The following is a 19,107-nucleotide window of genomic DNA, read 5'->3' on the forward strand; positions in this document are numbered from 1 at the left end:
TTCTGTAATATGATTGGCTTGGAGGTCGAAGTAGTGTGATATCATTGGAGCAAAATGTTGTCAGTCATGTATCCGCCGTTTACGTTGGAAAGTAGTGCGCCTCAAGCGGCGTGGATGTAGTAGAGCTCAGATCAGGAAAACTACAAATTAGAAGAAAAACAAAAACACACAAAGAAGAGTCACGGCAATTCAGTTTATGGAATTATATCCTAAATCTGAATGTCCTGGAGGGCGTGGTGTAAATTTTTTTTTGGAAAAAAAAATCCACATCTCCAATAAAATGTTACTTAAACGTGTAGCAACACTCAACTGTTTAAATATACAATCCATGATGCACCATTGATTGCATTACAATGCGGTCTACTACTGTGTTTTCCCATGTTAAGACTTAGACCCACTGCAGGTAAACTTTCATTTTATTGTAAACTGAGCTGCAGCAGATCACTGGGTTGAGGCCAATGTGAACACCAAATTGTTTCTAAAAAGAAAAGGCAACTGTTGATGGCATAAAGTATTTATTTCGGTCAATGCAAATGTTTAGCTGAAAGAAGACAGTCGTCTTCATCACTGCAGTGCCTGAAAGAGAGAACATGATTACATAGTTCATTCACCTGATTGCAGAGTTAAAATGCATACCTTGCTCACAGGTCCATCAATTGAGGTTAGAAACACTAAAAATGTCACCATATCAATGTAATGGTCGTAACAGCTTACCTATATGAAGCTTCAAAATTAGATAGTGATTGTAGTGCATCTGTTCAAATTCGGAGGCGCTGAGGGTGGCGACTGATCTGCAGCTTCTTGAGATGATAGCGTGGCGTCCTGGGCAAAAACCTAGGCTGCTCGGCAAAATAGGCACCTGCCTGGGTCCTAAATCTGGGTTGCTTAAGTGGTTTGGCTGCATAGTTGGGCATATGTGGCCACTCGGGTACAAAGCTAGGTTGCTGGAGCTTCTTGGCCTGGGGCCAATAGCTGGGCTCCCGAGGGGACACGTAGCTGGGAAGCTGGGGCTCCTGGGGGGACACATAGCTGGCCTGTTGGGACTCCTGGGGCTGCTTCGGGGACATGTACCTGGGCTGCTGGCGGGACGCGTACCTGGGCTGCTGGGTCTCCTGGAGCTGCTTCAGGGCCACATAGCTGGCCTGCTGGGGGGACAGGCTAGACTGCTGGGGCTGTTTCGGGGCCACGTAGCTTGGAAGCTGGGGGGACATGTAGCTAGGCTGCTGGGGCTCCTCCTTTTGGGACATGTAGCTGGGCTGCTGGGGCTGCTGGGGGGAAACGTAGCTTTGAAGCTGGGGGGGCACGTAGCTGGGCTGCTTGGGGGGCACGTAGCTGGGCTGCTGGGTCTCCTGGGGCTGCTTTGGGGCCACATAGCTTGGAAGCTGGGGGGACATGTAGCTGGCCTGCTGGGGCTCCTTGAGAGACACGTAGCTGGCCTGCTGAGGGGACACGTAGCTGGGAATCTGGGGCTCCTGGGGCTGCTTCGGGGACACGTAGCTGGGCAGCCGGGTGAACAAGCTGGGCTGCTGGGGCTCCTTCAGGGACATGTAGCTGGGCTGCTGGGGCTCCTGGGACTGCTGGGGGGACACGTAGCTGGGCTGCTGGGGCTTCTTCGAGGACACGTAGCTTGGCTGCTGGGGTGACACGAAGCTGGGCTGCTGGGGGGACACAAAGCTTGGAAGCTGGGGGGACACAAAGCTTGGAAGCTGGGGCTCCTTTGGGGACACGTAGCTGGGCTGCTGGGTCTCCTGGGGCTGCTTTGGGGCCACATCCTGGGGCTGTTTCGGGGCCATGTAGCTTGGAAGCTGGGGGGACACGTAGCCGGACTGCTGGGGCTCCTGGGGGGACACGTAGCCGGGCTGCTGGGGCTCCTGGGGCTGCTTCGGGGACACGTAGCCGGGCTGCTGGGGGGACACGTAGCCGGGTAGCTGGGGCTGCTTTGGGGACATGTAGCTGGGCTGCTGGGGGGACAAGCTAGGCTGCTGAGGGGACACGTAGCTGGGCTGCTGGGGGGACAAGCTAGGCTGCTGAGGGGACACGTAGCTGGGCTGCTGGGGCTCCTGGGACTGCTTCGGGGACACATCCTGGGGCTGTTTCGGGGCCATGTAGCTTGGAAGCTGGGGGAGTAGCTGGACACGGTCCTGGGGCCGTGGGGCTGCTGGGGCTCCTGGGGTGCTCGGGACACACGGTCTAGCGGGGCATGCTGGGGCTCCTGGGGCTGCTTCGGGGACACGTAGCCGGGCTGCTGGGGGGACACGTAGCTGGGTAGCTGGGGCTGCTTCGGGGACACGTAGCCGGGCTGCTGGGGGGACAAGCTAGGCTGCTTCGGGGACACGTAGCTGGGCTGCTGGGGCTCCTGGGACTGCTTCGGGGACACATAGCCGGGCTCCTGGGGGGACACGTAGCTGGGCAGCTGGGGGGACAAGCTAGGCTGCTGGGGGGACACGTAGCTGGGCTGCTGAGGCTCCTGGGGCTGCTTTGGGGCCACATCCTGGGGCTGTTTCGGGGCCATGTAGCTTGGAAGCTGGGGGGACACGTAGCTGGACTGCTGGGGCTCCTGGGGGGACACGTAGCCGGGCTGCTGGGGAGACACGTAGCTGGGCTCCTGGGGAGACAAGCTAGCCTGCTGGGGGGACATATAGCTGGGAAGCTGAGGCTCCTCGGGGGACACGTAGCTGGGCTGCTGGGGCTCCTGGGGCTCCTGGGGCTGCTTCGGGGACACATAGCCGGGCTGCTGGGGGGACACGTAGCCGGGTAGCTGGGGGGACAAGCTAGGCTGCTGAGGGGACACGTAGCTGGGCTGCTGAGGCTCCTTCAGGGACATGTAGCTGGGCTGCTGGGGCTCCTGGGACTGCTGGGGGGACACGTAGCTGGCCTGCTGGGGCTCCTGGCTGGACACGTAGCTGGGCTGGTGGGGGGACATGTAGCTGGGCTGCTTTGGGGATACGTAGCTGGCCTGCTGGGGCTCCTGGGGGGACACGTAGCTGGGCTTGTGGGGGGACACGTAGCCGGGCTGGTGGGACTCTTGGCTGGACACGTAGCTGGGCTGCTTCAGGGACACGTAGCTGGCCTGCTGGGGCTCCTGGCTGGACACGTAGCTGGGCTGCTGGGGGGACACGTAGCTGGGCTGCTGGGGGGACAAGCTAGGCTGCTGAGGGGACACGTAGCTGGGCTGCTGGGGCTCCTTCAGGGACTGCTTCAGGGACACATAGCCGGGCTCCTGGGGGGACACGTAGCTGGGCAGCTGGGGGGACAAGCTAGGCTGCTGGGGGGACACGTAGCTGGGCTGCTGAGGCTCCTGGGGCTGCTTTGGGGCCACATCCTGGGGCTGTTTCGGGGCCATGTAGCTTGGAAGCTGGGGGGACACGTAGCTGGACTGCTGGGGCTCCTGGGGGGACACGTAGCCGGGCTGCTGGGGAGACACGTAGCTGGGCTGCTGGGGAGACAAGCTAGCCTGCTGGGGGGACATATAGCTGGGAAGCTGAGGCTCCTCGGGGGACACGTAGCTGGGCTGCTGGGGCTCCTGGGGCTCCTGGGGCTGCTTCGGGGACACGTAGCCGGGCTGCTGGGGGGACACGTCGCTGGGTAGCTGGGGGGACAAGCTAGGCTGCTGAGGGGACACGTAGCTGGGCTGCTGAGGCTCCTTCAGGGACATGTAGCTGGGCTGCTGAGGCTCCTGGGACTGCTGGGGGGACACGTAGCTGGCCTGCTGGGGCTCCTGGGGGGACACGTAGCTGGGCTCCTGGGGGGACACGTAGCCGGGCTGCTGGGGCTTCTGGCTGGACACGTAGCTGGGCTGGTGGGGGGACATGTAGCTGGGCTGCTTTGGGGATACGTAGCTGGCCTGCTGGGGCTCCTGGGGGGACACGTAGCTGGGCTTGTGGGGGGACACGTAGCCGGGCTGGTGGGACTCTTGGCTGGACACGTAGCTGGGCTGCTTCAGGGACACGTAGCTGGCCTGCTGGGGCTCCTGGCTGGACACGTAGCTGGGCTGCTGGGGGGACACGTAGCTGGGCTGCTCGGGCTCCTTCAGGGACACGTAACTGGGCTGCTGGGGGGACATGTAGCTGGGAAGCTGAGGCTCCTGGGGGGACACATAACTGGGCTGTTTCGGGGCCACGTAGCCGGGCTGCTGGGGCTCCTTCAGGGACACGTAACTGGACTGCTGGGGGGACAAGCTAGGCTGCTGGGGGGACACGTAGCTGGGAAGCTGGGGGGACATGTAGCTGGGCTGCTGGGGCGACACGTAGCTGGGCTGCTGGGGCTCCTTCAGGGACACGTAGCTGGGCTGCTGGGGCTCCTGGGGGGACACATAGCTGGGCTCCTGGCGGGACACATAGCTGGGCTCCTGGGGCTGCTTTGTGGACACGTAGCTGGGCTGCTTTGGGGACAGGTAGCTGGGTTGCTGAGGCTCTTGGGGGGACACGTAGCTGGGCTCTTGGGGGGACACATAGCTGGGCTGCTGTGTCTCCTGGGTGGACACGTAGCTGGGAAGCTCGGGGGACACGTGGGGGGCCTGCTCATGCTGCTTCAGGGGCACCTGGGGGTTTTGAAAACAATCATTTGTTTTGCTCCCATGTGTGAGTTTAAGTCTGGTAATTGACAGTGGAGCATTGAGTCTACTTACCCCATTCAAGTTCAAATCATCAGGATAACGTGGCCAAGTGCTCCATGAAAAATTTTTTCCAACGTAGCTGCTTAACTCTGGTAGATAATGAGCAAGCAGCACTTCCTCACCTTCAGGTTTCTCCGTTGATCCAACACTGTATGCTTTAGTGCAAATTAGTCAATACATACAACCAGTAGAGTAATTTAATTTGAGAAAACTTATCATTAGCTTACCAACAACTAGCAGAGAAAACAGCAGCCATCTAAACAAGACACCAAATGTTACTGTCTGATGTAATACTTCATTTAAAACTAATGTACTTAAAAGAGAGAGAGAGAGAGAGAGAGATAAACTTACCTTAAGAGAACCCCCATGGCTTCTTGCACAGGAAGCACCAAACTCAATAGCAAACAGTCACTCTCTTTCTCCTGTCAGCTCTTGTCATCTTTCTCACTAGTAAACACAGCTGTGACTAATTGAAGAGACAGGTGGATAATTAACCAACCCGAGACATCTATGAAACTAGGAAAGACTATCCTGAGTCTTTAAAAAGAACAAACAAACAAAAACAAAAAAAACCCCACAAAGCTCAACTAGCACAAGAAAAAATGCCAGTTCAGCAGCTTGGCTGATCAGATATTTCCTAAAAGTGTTCCTAAAAGACTTTGTGAAAAGCCACTTAACAGAACATGATTGAAGGAACCACTTGTTCATTGAATATCCTGTTCGTCATTATTGTTTTCTCTTGTGTCTCTCATGTTTAATTCCCAAATTGATACCCTGGTACTTTCTAGCTATTTTAAGTTGACACAAATGAATGGAACAGAGAACTGGGAACAACTGACAATAATTAATTAGTTTAACATAACCTTTCTAAATTTTATAATACACTATTAATGAATATTTTATTGTATATTTTCTGTACATTAAAATAAAAATATTGTAGAAAATTTTACTCTGGTGTCTCCGGCGTTTTTTTATTTTCTATCAGTATTGTTTTTAGTAGTATATTGCGTTTGTATTATTGTCTAGAAGGACTACATTTCCCTTGAGCAACGACATTACGAAATCGTTAAACTACTTCCTGAAATGAAATTTCAAAATAAGATCACAGCCCGTTCCTGCGTCGTCAAAAGATCGAGACAAACCTCCCTACCGGCTTTTATTTTGAAATCGGGGTCATTCCTCCGTGTTTCGTCGATCCCTGACAGAGCGGAGCCACCGACCGCTTTGCACCGGGGTACTGTGTATTTGTGTGAACGGTATCCGCCAGGCAGGTACGCTCTGCCGTGATGAGGCTCCGTTTGGCCGGAGCCGTGCTGCTGTCGGCGGCCGCCTACTACGTCTACCTGCCGCTGCCGAGCGGCGTGTGCGAGCCGTGGAAACTGATGCTGCTGGACGCGCTTTTCCGAAGCTTCATGCAGGCGGTGAGAGCCGAGAGATGCACCGACAAGAGAGCAGAGGAGGACAGGTTGATGGGAGCTGTCAGGATAAAAAAAAAGAAAAGAAAAGAAAAAAAAGTGCAACACAATCTTGAGACATAGCGTATTATTTTGTGTACTACAGCATACTGTCATATCATCACTACATTATACTGTGCTGCACTATGCAATTAAGTATTGATTATTATATTGTAGTATGCTGAACTTACACTACTATTCTATATACTACGGTATATTTTGCTGTTGCACAGTGCACTGTATTGTACATCTACAGTGTACTGAAGTATAGTTTAGTGTAGTATAATACTACTACTCATGTACTACTTGAACAAGTATGGTAAGTAAACTTGTATACCATACCATTTTACAAGAGAGTGTTGTACTTACCTATAGGGTAGTATATATAGAGAGTACTATATATATATTATACATTATATTTGATAGTATTTCATATTTGATAGTATACCATGCTGTACAAGAAATGATTGGAACACAAAATAATTACAAAAATATATGAGTAAAGTTAAATATCACAATTTCTATGTGCAGCAGGTAAAATCCTCATGGTTTATCACAGGTAACTGAATAACATGAGGAGGACCTTTAAACCGACAGCTGAACGTTCTTTAACCTGTACTCCTCTGATACTTGGTACACCATGTGATGAAACTCCAACTGTCTTGTAATATCTTAGTTTTAACTTAAGTTGCTCACCACAGCAGTTCACACAAAAATCTTATAATCATATGCCTAAAAGCAGCGCAGCCAGTTTTCACTTGCACTGGACTGGTTTTCACGCCCTGCTCAGCCTTTCCCCTCCAGCCCTGCCTGCCTTTTGTTGGTCCACTACTTAAACAACACAACTTAAAACCAAATAAGTCCTTCTAACGGTGTCATTGTGTTTCCAGAGTGACGTGGCTCACTCCCTGGGTGTGTGCCATCGCGTCCACCTGCTGAACCAGGTGGTGTCCTGGGTGGAGGTGATAGAGGCTCGCTCCTGCCCCGCCGTCCACGTGATGGACTCCACGCTGGGAGGCGTGCCCACCCGGGTGTTTCAGCCGAAAGGGGGGAAGAAGCTGAAAAGAGGAGTCATTTATTTCCACGGTGGAGGGTGGGCTCTCGCCAGTGGACGTGAGTTCAAAAGTCTGAGTGCTGCTGAGAGCCATCAGTTATAATATAATATAATATAATATAATATAATATAATATAATATAATATAATATAATATAATATATCATTGTGCATTTTAAATCTATTATCGTTGACCTTCACAGGGATGCGTTCCTACGACCTTCTGTGTAGAAAAATGGCAGAGGATCTGGACGCCGTCGTCATGTCTGTGGAGTAAGTTTGGGATCATAAAATAAGTAATTCAGGAGAAAAAAAAATACATTATGTAAGAACAAATTATTTTAGGTTTCTATTAATTCTGACCTGTCACTCATTTTCTAGTTTTTAATGAGAGGTGAAATGAGATTTTTAGAATAAAACGCTTAGTGATTACAAATGTAACTCTAAGTTATTGTTTATGTGAAACCAAACACCTGCTCTTTTTTTATTTTTGTGCTCGTGTCACTTTGTGTTAATTGGCTTTATTTCCCGTTGTCACAGTTACCGTCTGGCTCCAGGGGCGGTGTTCCCAGATCAATACCACGATGCGTTGGCGGCGGCGCGGGCCTTCCTGTCCGCCCAGGTTTTGGAGCGCTACAGCATCGATCCGGAGAGAGTGTGCGTGTCCGGAGACAGCGCCGGGGGGAACCTGGCTGCTGCCGTGGCACAGAGGGTATGAAAAACAAACGCACGAGTTAAATCGTGTTAATTCGTCATCTAAATGCATAAAGATGTTTGTTTTCATTCAGTGTCTCCTGCCTGAGGGTGAATTAGCCACATATGCCTTCTGTATCTGCTCCTCTAGAAATATCAAACCACTCTTCAGGCTGCAGAATACACAGCAGATCCCGATAGTCTCGCAGCCTAATTAAAAGTGTTCAGCTCTTAATGAGGCTAGTGCATAAGCTGGTATTAGTATTCTGTTTGTAGCGCTTCAGTCTGGTTTAATCGGCCGGGCTCTGCTCTTACAAAGGAGCGCCGATCTGTCTGACATCGGCCGTTACTTCTGACACAAACTGCAGTTTTGTTAAGTTTCATGTCTGAGTCAAGCACTGACTGAAAACAAGGAAGTTTGAAGGGAATGCCTGAAGATTGTGACACATTTGTCATCACGTTGCACGTGCCAAAAAAAAAAAAAAAACATACATGATCAGAATCAGCTAAGGAGCGCTGTAATCACAGGACATATATCTTCAAACAGGAGCGCAAATAATTCCAAGGAACCATATTTGGTAACTTCAGCACACATTTTAGCGCCTCCCAGTGGAGATTTTATTAGATTGTTGTGTCTGAATCATCACACATAAAGTAGATAGGGACCCCTCAACCATATATGGTTGATTCATTCATCTTGATTTTCTTCATGACAATTAAAAAAAATTAAGAAATTCTCATGCCCTACAATAACGCTCTAGGGCTGACATGTAGAATTTCCACATATTTCAGTGAGTGCCCTTTTAAGCGTTAAACTGTTGACGCCTTTGTGTCTGCAGCTCGGCTCAGACGACTCTGTGAAGGTGAGGTTCAAGGTGCAGGCGTTGATCTACCCCGTGCTGCAGGCGCTCGACTTCCACACCCCGTCCTACCAGCAGAACCAGGCCGTGCCCATCCTCTACAGGCCAATCATGGCCCGTTTCTGGCTGCAGTACCTGGGTGCCGACCCCGCCCTGGAGCCCCTGCTGCTCGCCAACAACCACAGCTCCCTGGACCAGTCGGCCATCGGCCGTAAGACGCGCTCCAAGCTCAACTGGACGGCTTGGCTGCCAGCTGAGCGCCGGAAGCACTTCCAGCCGGTGGTGAAAGAAACGGGATCGCCGGGTGTGCTGGACAAGGTGCCGGGGCTGATGGACGTGAGGGCGGCGCCGCTGCTGGCGGAGCAGGAGGCTCTGGGTAGGACGCCTAAAGCGTACGTGATGACTTGTGAGTTCGACGTGCTGAGGGACGACGGGCTGATGTACGCCAGACGCCTGCAGGACGCCGGCGTCGCAGTCACCAGCGACCACTACGAGGACGGTTTCCATGGCTGCATGGTATTCGCATTCCTGCCAATGAAGTCGGGTGTCGGAGAGAGGAGCATGAACAACTACATCCACTGGCTGGACCAGAATCTGTAGACCGACGTTTGTGGCACCAAAGATAAGCAGGAGCGGGAGTTCTGACACTTGTGAGCTCGCCGCTGAATCGGCGCAGAGAGAAATTATGTTTTTGCTGCTTTGTAAAGGAAGCATCTGTTTCACACTCGACATTTAAAATCACTGGAGCTTTACATTTAGAATCAGACAGACCACAGAGCATCTTTGCGGGAACCAAACTCTACACGAATTGACTGTGACCAAAGAGCAGAAAACATTTTATTTTATTTATTTATTTGAAAACACAGGAACGGCGTTTTTTAGCATTTTACACTTGATTTAAATTAATAGATATATGTTATTTGCAGTGAAACCCTCAAGTTTTATTTCACAGCAACAGAAAAACCACTATACTGTACTTCTCCTTTCTCTGTTACGTTGTGAAAAACAAATGCAGGCTGATTCTATAGCGATAAATATTCTGCATCATAAGGAAAACAGAGGGGGATTCTGGACACGGACCAGGTTAACTCTCACGGGTGAAACAAACCTAACCCACACACTTTAAAACAAATGGTTTGTGTTTTGACTGTTGGCCGTGGTGAAGAGCAATATGTCCCGATCTGCCTCCTCTGGTGTTTCCATTTATCAGGGCCTCTTGTTTGTGTTACCGCTTAATTTACAACACTTTATTTTCACGTTTGGCCACCAGAGGCTGTTTGACTCAGAAAAAAAAAACATGCCTGTTCCAGGAAACACGACTTTACATACGTCTCGGGGTCATGAAGCGCTAACTGTTAATAACCTGATCCGTTAAATTTTAGGCTCGCTCAGAAATCTTCAGCTTTTATGATGCACTGAAATCTTCTCCTCGCACACACGAAACAAGTCAGTCAAGGTTGCTGCTGTGTGTGTTGTGGTGAAAGTATGCCAGAGTTCACGTCTGTGTATGCTCACTGGATTGTGCAATATTGTATGTTTGAATGTGTCCCTCACTTTGCTCTGTAACTTCACCACTGTGCTGCAGGGCCAATGCACTGAAGATGATGATGATGATGATGATCGTAGCTGTGAAATTTATGCAAGAACCACTGTATCGCCACCAGAGAAGAGGTCCCCGCAGGACTATCGTGTTTCCCTCCCCCATCGCTGCTGGCTCAAAACGAATGTAATGAACCGACGACAGCGAGCCTCTCAGCCAGACTCGGTTTTGGCTTTGGGCCCAGCGAGCCTGGTCATTCACATTATTCAAGACGAAATGTTGTAATTTTCTTTTTTTCTTTTCTTTTTTTTTTCCTTAAAGAGGACACGACTCCATACGACCCAGTCCTAACGTGTGGATGCCTTTGAGCACACTTGAATGTTTCACATTTGCAATAATAAAAAAAAGAAGAAGTCATACGGATATAAGATGAAGTACCTGTGTGACTGTAATTCCACATGTGGGATAGTTTTATGTCGTAAAAACTTGTTTCAGCCAAGCAAGTTAATCCCAAAGGGAAATTACTTTTCATTACAGCAGCTCGTGCTCAAAGTGTACCAGTGTTCAGAACAAAGAGCAATGTAGGCAATAAGAATATGTAAGAATAAGTTGGCAATTAGAATAAGAATACACGTATCAATGTAAAAAATATTAAAAATATATAAAAATATGTATAAGGGAACATGTGTTCTGAGTTTTTGCTCTATAATAACATTGAATATGGGATGTTGCACATCCTGAGTCTAGAGTCCGATAAATATATAAAGAAATATGTACAAATTTATGAAAAGGAAGTGAACATTCCTGCAACAAATTAGAGCTGTCGCATTGGTTGCTGAGCCAGCTCTGATGCACCATCGGACTGTGATCACAGTACGACAAGAAGGAGGTGGTGCGTAGCTGCACCTGTACAGGCCATGATGGAGACGCTCAACTTTTAATGTCAGGCTAGAGTAAAAGATGCGACTGTTTATCTGGATATACAGCGATGGAAAGTTTTTAGTTTTTTTCTTTTAGTTTCTGCGTAAAAAAAATAATAAAAACATCAGCGGATTTAACATAAGGCCTAAAAGTAGACAACAACAACAACAACAAAAAAAGCAGTAACAACGACTAAATGTTTCCAGTAACTGCTGATCAGTCGTCCTCACACTAACAGTTTGCTTCAGGTCCTTCCACCACATTTCTATCATATTAAGGTCAGATCTATGAATTGAATATTGCAAAAAAAATGTTTTTTGTTCTTCTTCAACCACATATTTCTTAAGGTTGTTTAATTGCTGCATGACCCAGTTTCTCTCACATTTTCTTTTAGCGTTGAATTCAGAATTCATTGGTCCAAACAAGGACTTTACCACCCACATGTTTCACAGATGGAATAAGATTCTGTCATCACATATTTACACCAATGTGTTGTGCAGATCACTGATATTCTTAAACAAAACAAGACACCGAGTCTCTTTGCACCCATTAAAAACTGAACAGATGGACCCTGATTTTGCCGTGAAATCAATTTGTAATCCAGAAGATGAACTTATGCATCTCACAGATGACTGAAAAAAAACTACCAATAATGTTTCATTCATTTCATTGGGTACTTTCAGCACTTGTGTTAAAACCCACTGAAGTTTTGAATCACTTTCATGCACAAATGCACATGTGTGCTTTGGGACATTTCATTTTATCAACACAGATTTCCCGTGAGCTTGTTTTGCACATTTTCAAAGTCACCTGACACCTGTGCAATAAATGAAACTCTTTTTGCAGATGCCTGTTATTTGTAGTCTAACAAATCAAATGCAAAAGTTGAGATTAATTGAATTTCTCCTGTGCGGGATCAATACTCATCAGTGACTGTTAAGAAGCAACAAAGTGTTTCTCTCCTCTAGTCGTGTACAACTCATTACTTTTTCACATTAATTTTAGAAAATGAAGTTAAATAAATATTGTATTTTATTTTGCAAATGCAAAAGGACTGTAATTGGACAGACATTGATTCACTGAATGGATTAAGCTCTTTTTCATATAGTTATTTGTTATGAGTATTATTTATTCATAGTACATATTAAAAACAAAATAATTAGTCGTGCAAGTAAAATGTTTTTTTAATTTAAGTTAAGTTTAAGTTATACAACTTTAAAATGTATTTACCATTAGTATTAAATATACAGCAATAATTTGAAATATACTAAGATTTCAGGTGGTTTTGCTTATTTTTATGAGTCAGTATCTAATTTCACAATAAAAGTTTGACACAGGAGATGGCGCCAAATCCTCCCACAGGCTGAAGCCTCCAATCTGTAAATCAGCTGTCATAAATAAGTGTTGATAGTATTTATCATGAGGCTTTTATTCCCCCTCTGTGTATTTTGATCTAACAGCTTCATGACAATTATAAATATTCAAGCTCTTTTCTTTCATCGATTTACTCTTCAGTTCTTCAGGGTCTGAGGCTTTTGTTTCTTTTCTCTGATCTGATTAACAGAGACTAAAACGGCTTGAGTCCTGCAGGTGAAATTCTGTTTTTTTTTTCTTCCTCTCAGCTCATCTCTCATTGGATATCAGACAAATCATCTTGTCTTTCTGTTTCTTGTGTTCTTCCGTCTCTTGTTGTTTTGTTTCTCTCACAGTCCGTCAAGTCAAAGCCTGCAGAGAAACAGGAACACACTGAGATATGTGCGTGACAGAGTGTAACATGCCTGCAAAGATCACGTGTTCAGAGAGCGAAGAGGTGAGCAGGAACATGCTTCTCCTGACAGACAGGTCTGTGTTTGTGTTTTGCGTGCCATTAGCAGCCAGATCAGCATCATCGGACCTGCATCTGGAGAGCTATGGGGCATGCTCAGTGTTTGCCTGCCCAGATCTCACACAGTTGATTAGAGTGCGATTGCCCATAAGGACTTCATTACCCTAAACTGTGTGTGTGTGTGTGTGTGTGGTGGATCGGTGGAGCAACAGCAGGCCTGCAAAACTGCTTTCATCAGCCAAACAGGCAGTAAGGGCAACTTCTGCATGAGCATTGTTTTTCCAGAACCACCTAATCTCATTCAGAGACACTGAGAGATCAGAGCTTATCTTAGCACGCACATATCAAATGCTGGGTCCTTAACAATCCTCGGTTGAAGAATAATCACTCACCAAAGAGTGGAAATCCAAACATACAGCGTCAGCCAAAGGTATTTTCTACATTGTAGATTAACACTTAAGACACTGTTTCAGTCCTCACCTACGTTCATGTACTTTGGGTAGGGGAATTAAGATGGTGAGGCGGTGAGGACACCCCAGGGTAGACCCAGAATTGACTAGTGGGATTATATATTTTGACAGGTCTGGGAACAACTTGAGATCCCTCATGAGGAACTAGAACTTGTTGCTAGGGAGAGGGACATGTGGAATACTTTGCCAACGTGACCTGACTTTGGATAAGTGCACCTGTGAAGGTTCTCAGTCATCTGTGTCATAACATATCCAAAAACCAGCTGAAGCTAATGTAACTCGGCATGTACAGTTTCTTAGGGATGTTTCATCCAAGTGTTTAGTTCAAAATGACTGGTGTGGAGATGGGGTTTAAATAGGAGCATCTGTGGATGTGCCCGTTGGAAGCTTGCATGCCTAGGATCTGTTAACGACTAAATACTCAGCTGTAGTTGAAGGAAACAGTTTTGATCCGGTGGATGAAACTCCCCCCTCTACTGCTGAGGTGATGTAATTTTAGATGATGTGCAATGTATCCCTGTGCCAAGATTTTGTGACAATTGTACAAATAAATAACTATGTACTAACCAATACATGCGTCTACCATATTTGATGATAGACATGGACCCCAAGCCTAACCCTAGGGAGGAGTTGGGGCAGCTTACATTTTGCCCAAGGGTCTTCTTTAACTCAAACCATCCCTGCCTCTGGGTCTCATTTGCAGACATTTTCTCTGAACCCTGATAGGAATTGTAAAAAATAGTTCATGCAGCTTTTTACTGTTCACACCAATGAAAAAGTCCAGCAGGTTTTAACTGCGACACATGTGAGAAGATACAAACATAGATGAGACCCTCTCGGCCACAGCATGGATGTATATTTAGTATGCGACCCTACAGAGGCCTGACTTCCTCCCTCCCTTCCCCCTGGTGCTCCTCGTTAATCACTGGGTGCTGAGATGATCATTTCTAAGAAAAACAGAGCCGCCGGGAGCGAAAACAAGCCGGTGAGAATGTGAGAAAAAAGGCACAGCGGCGGGGAATTCATAAGGGAGACTGTTATCGCTGCAACTAAAGGTCATATTGTTCACTTCTTCCTGACAGGCAGCGAGAACGAGAGAGAGAGAAAGAGAAAAGGGAGTGTACGACCATTTGGAAAGTGGTGGAGGGAGGGTGAGACAGCACAAAAAAGAGAGGGAGGACAGAGAAAGATTGTTAGGGAGGAAGAGAAAACCACAACGTGGGCCTCAAACTGCACAAGGACATGTTATATAAAAGTATCCAAAAGTATGTGGACACACAAAAATTTCAAATTCAGTGTGTTTCTGTCCACCTGTTTCAATTTATGCACAAAGAGTGACACATTAAAACAACGTGACTGCAGTTCCTCAAACGACCACCGGAGGTTGGTTCCAAAGTTGAGTCCATCGCCATAGACCTTAGTGTAAAAAACTTTTCAGCAGAAATAAACATTTTTGGTTTCTCCATTCATGTCAACTGTAACTCACCTGTTTAAAAATATATCAGGACTTAAATGTATGCATATTTAATGACGTGACCAGTTTGAGTGACAGGTGAGTCGCTGGCTTTTTTCTTTTTTTTTTGCCTCAGCTTCACTTGTGTTTCACTTATCTGACCACATTAGAATTAGCTGTTATATAACGCCAGGCTGTACCATGATGGCGACAATCGGCAAGATCTTCAAACCTGTCTTTTCAAGACTGAATGTTGCCGATCATGAAGATTTCTATCTTCATTTAGAGTTTGCCTTTTGACTTTTGTTCCTGATGTAGGGTTATAATGTTTGGCTCACAGGCTGACAGTTGCAGCTCCTTCCTGAGGTGTTGAATGAATGCGCTTTGGTTGCATTCATAATTGGACAATTGATTTATGTCCAGTCCGTGATGCAGGAAGCAGGAAGTGTGTAGCATATGTGGGCATGAGTTTTAAACTAAACAGGAAGCCTGTGTGTTAACTTAACTGATTTGCAGCAATGTGTAGATGCTGTCGAAAATGAAAAGCTTATGTCCTCATACTTTTGGCCCAACACCACTGACAACAAGAGCTTAAGACATCATGAGCACACAGTCTTGTTTCTATCAAACTGACTTATTCTACCATTGTGTGTATCTGATGATAATCTCCAGTCGTTTTTCATGCTAAGATCTATCTCTATCTATCTATCTATCTATAGAGAGAGTGAGTCAGGAGTAAGAAAAAAAACTCATGTTCAAACACATCAGAATAAAAAAAAAACAAGTAGAGTCAAATAAAGTTTGGAAAGTCCCCAAAAGTTCCCTGTTTGTTCATTGGTCAGTTGTGGGGTTTCAGGCGTGCCTATTGGCAGCCTCCGCCATCCCACCGCTCCCTTCCCGAGGTGAGTATGTGTCAGATATCAGTGATATTGCTCAGTTGTGTGTCCTAATAGCATGGATAAAATGAATACAGTATATGTGTGTATGTGTATTCTTGTTGCCATCACATTGTGGGGCCCAAACTCTTGCGGAATACTTACGTTGGGGGGCCGCGTTGTCCTTGCGGGGCACCACAACTTTTTTGAGGGTTAAAACCTGACTTTAGTTTGGTTTAGGGTAAAGGTTGTAATTAGGTTACGGTTAGGGTTAGGGTAACGGGCTGGGAATGCATATTATGTCAATGGAAAGTCCTCAAGTTAGGAGGTTGTTTTCGTTGGCCAGCACCCAGAAAGAGGGAGTAAGGAGGGGGACTCAGATTATATTAGAGTTCACAGTGATTTTTTTTAAATAATGTATGTGTTTACAATAATAATCAGTGTCAGCAAACATTAAGATTAAGTTCACATACGCACGCATTTTTTTATCACTTTGGAGGGCGTTGTATTGACTTACATTCATTTCCTGCAGATTTAAACAAGGCAAAGGTGAGTTTAAACACCACGTTTGATTTTTAACTGATCTGACTGACCGCCTAATGTGGTGGTACCACAAACAAAGTCAACAACAAGAGAAAGAAGTCAAAAAGGACCAGAAAAGACAAAAGCGTTAACATGTGTTCCAGAAAGCATCCAAAGAGGTTGAAACAATCAAAGTTCACCCTGGCTGAGGGTGAAACTCTTCAAACAGAGCATAAAAGTATTTTCTTTCCACTGCATTTGGTTAAAATGTTTATTTTTTCCTCATATTGTGAATTATACTCAAAGTTTAGAGTTACACCTTCACATTAAAATGAATGAATACGCGCATGAATTGGTTGGTTATAGAAAACTTTTCTAAACACAAAGAGAGGTCACCTACAGAAACAATAGAATTTAATAGGTGGGATAATACAAGCTGCTGCACAAATGACCTGTTGGCTCATTTTCCAAGGGAGGAGGACGGTCTCTGCCTGTGGTTATTTCTAATAAGGTGGAGAATTTTAGAGGAACAAAACCAGGACAGAGACAAGAAAGAAAAGTCAGACAGACAAAGAGAGTGAGGCAGAACCAGGGCAGAGGGGAGTGGAAGACAAAGTTTGGAAGGCGACTGAGACGGGAGGGAGTCAGCTTTGCGGGGGAGTTGGTCAGCTCTCGCTTCGTATCCCTATCAAAACTTGGCTGTAATTCAGAAATACACTCAGACCGTGTGTTTGAGCCCATATTAATCACTATGTGGGGCCTGATACTTTCATTCACATGCAGACTTTATTTTGTAGATGTTTTATGGCTCAGTCTTAAATGACTCACGTGACGTCTTTTTGGAACGACAGAAAATTTATGTGTCTCCGTGGTTTGTTGCCAGGATGCTCCCATCGATGATCTTGACCCTCAAATTTTGTGCGTCGCAGACTCGGCCACCCCCAACGGGCCCTGCAGGCCTAGTGGTGGGGCTGAGTGAAACCTAAGCGAGGAGCGTGCCTCCCGGGGGGATGACCGGGCGTAGAAGCCAGATTGAGGCCAGATGTTGCAGATGCAGGAAGGAGCCAACAGGACCAGGATCCATTTATAGGCTCAGCCGGCCTTGCTGCGCACAATACATTGATATTAGTGAGCAGAGCTGTTCTGAACGTCTTCTTCGGATGTGTTTGAGGATTTTCTGGACCTAAAGTCTAAGGCATCTTTTTAGAGGACGTTTAAATTGAGAGAATGATTATGGGGAGAAACAACCACCAAAAAAAATGTTTTTCTTTTACTCACTGGTGAAATTTTTCGGGCTATTTTGCTTCCATTATGTGTTTTCTGTTGGATTAGGGGGAATTAGTACATTTTTAAGGGGAATATGCCAAAGCTCCATATTTAAGCATCATTTCAGGAAACTTGCAATATAAGAAAACATACTTCAGTGTTATGGTGAAATACATTATTTTTCACTTATTCCTGCCTTCAGTATTAAGATATTAGGAGACTTTAGAGATTTGTATTCTTAGTAGTCTACAACACATTTTAAATGGCAAAGATGCCAGTGTAGTTTTTATTGGTCTGTTTTAGAGACGCTTTACAGACATTAGCAGCAGATCTTTTAAGTCCTCCAAGTTGAAAGGGGCAGGCCTCTATTGATCGGACTTGATGTGTCCAACACATCCCACAGATCCTGGACTGGATTGAGATCGGGGGAGTTAGGAGGCCAAGCCAACCCCTTGAACTCGTTGGTGTGTTCCTCAAACCATTCCTCAACCATTTTCAGGGAAAACTGTTTCCATGAAAGGACAGATATGGGCTCCATCCATGCTTGGGTAGGTGGTACGTATCAAAGTAACGTCCACATAAATGGCAGGATCAAAGGTCTCCCAGCACGACACTGACCAAAGCATCATACTGACTCCACTGGCTTGCATTCTTTGCACACTGCATCCTAGTGCAACGCATTCCTCAGATAAGTAACAAATACACAAGATCACCTTTGCTGATTGCTCTGTTGACCAGTTCTAATCCTCCTGTGTCCATTGTAGGCGGTTTCATTAGTGGACGTGTGTCAGCATTGGCACTCTTACTGGTGTGTGGTTATAGAGCCTCTTGTGCATCAATGAACCTTGACCGGTTCTCGACTTCTCCTTCCTTGGATCACTTTTGACAAGTACCGATCACTGCAGATGGGTGTAAAATTAAATCTCAGGACAGGAATCTTGGCACAAACTCTGCAGGAGTTGCTTAACAACAAGGGTGTTGTCAAAAACAAGAACCTTGTCCACCATATGGATAAGATCAAATATGTCATTTTATGCTGTAATGTAATTGTGTGAAGTATGTTTTGTTGTAAGTAAATCTGTCTTTTCCCAGTGCAATTAATCAGATTCTCGAAATCCTGCTCAGGGATAGACATCCATTAAAAACAACCGAAGGCCACAGAGAGACTCAGAACTTGATATTCTTTGCCAATATCTGAAGGTTAGGTCAGCAATATTGTTAAAACATTGAGTTTCTTTCACACTGACTTCATCATGCTTCATCATACTTTATCTTTCAGCAAGGTGACAGCCGCGATGATTGACGCCTGACGAAGACTGGAAAAGCTTCCCATAATACACCTTAATTCAAGAATAGCCATTCTCCTCATGTTTGTCCACAGATGGAGAGTATTTCCAGTAGGCGTAGCCTCTAAAATTGCAAATATACTTAGGCCATTGTCTCTTTAAAACCCTCATGATGGATGTAATGACATAAAATGTGAAACTTTATTGAACAAAAGCAAATAAAGCAACATAAAGAAACGCCAGGAACACCTGTTAAACATTGTTTTTATTTAAA

General features: G+C 46.2%; 2 protein-coding genes across 2 annotated transcripts; one reads left to right on the forward strand and one right to left on the reverse strand.

Annotated features, from left to right (window-relative positions):
- Positions 1–758: 758 nt before the first annotated feature.
- Positions 759–5,084, reverse strand: LOC124995976 (proteoglycan 4-like). The gene is made up of 6 exons (XM_047568758.1): positions 4,967–5,084; positions 4,843–4,871; positions 4,628–4,770; positions 4,482–4,540; positions 2,138–4,220; positions 759–2,090 (listed from the first exon to the last, which is right to left on the reverse strand). The coding sequence occupies exons 1-6, from the start codon at positions 4,981–4,983 to the stop codon at positions 759–761; spliced, it is 3,663 nt and encodes a 1,220-aa protein (XP_047424714.1). The 5' UTR covers positions 4,984–5,084.
- Positions 5,085–5,794: 710 nt separating this feature from the next.
- Positions 5,795–10,643, forward strand: LOC125024363 (neutral cholesterol ester hydrolase 1-like). The gene is made up of 5 exons (XM_047612080.1): positions 5,795–6,036; positions 6,960–7,182; positions 7,326–7,395; positions 7,663–7,834; positions 8,655–10,643. Exons 1-5 carry the CDS (start codon positions 5,902–5,904, stop codon positions 9,273–9,275), a joined length of 1,221 nt encoding a protein of 406 aa, XP_047468036.1. The 5' UTR covers positions 5,795–5,901; the 3' UTR covers positions 9,276–10,643.
- The last annotated feature ends 8,464 nt before the right edge of the window (positions 10,644–19,107 follow it).

This window comes from Mugil cephalus, chromosome 18 (assembly GCF_022458985.1).
Source record: "Mugil cephalus isolate CIBA_MC_2020 chromosome 18, CIBA_Mcephalus_1.1, whole genome shotgun sequence".
NCBI classification, from domain to species: domain Eukaryota; kingdom Metazoa; phylum Chordata; class Actinopteri; order Mugiliformes; family Mugilidae; genus Mugil; species Mugil cephalus.

What these genes read in the sequence shown, in the direction of transcription:
- LOC125024363 (XM_047612080.1), top strand. Translation starts at nt 5,902, where the DNA reads ATGAGGCTCCGTTTGGCCGGAGCCGTGCTGCTGTCGGCGGCCGCCTAC. An exon ending in GTGGGCTCTCGCCAGTGGAC is followed by an intron (nt 7,183 to 7,325) that starts GTGAGTTCAAAA and finishes TGACCTTCACAG; the next exon opens with GGATGCGTTCCTACGACCTT. An exon ending in GCCGTCGTCATGTCTGTGGA is followed by an intron (nt 7,396 to 7,662) that starts GTAAGTTTGGGA and finishes CCGTTGTCACAG; the next exon opens with TTACCGTCTGGCTCCAGGGG.
- LOC124995976 (XM_047568758.1), bottom strand. An exon ending in ATGATTTGAACTTGAATGGG is followed by an intron (nt 4,541 to 4,627) that starts GTAAGTAGACTC and finishes CAAAACCCCCAG; the next exon opens with GTGCCCCTGAAGCAGCATGA. An exon ending in AGCCCCACGGCCCCAGGACC is followed by an intron (nt 2,091 to 2,137) that starts GTGTCCAGCTAC and finishes GCCCCGAAACAG; the next exon opens with CCCCAGGATGTGTCCCCGAA.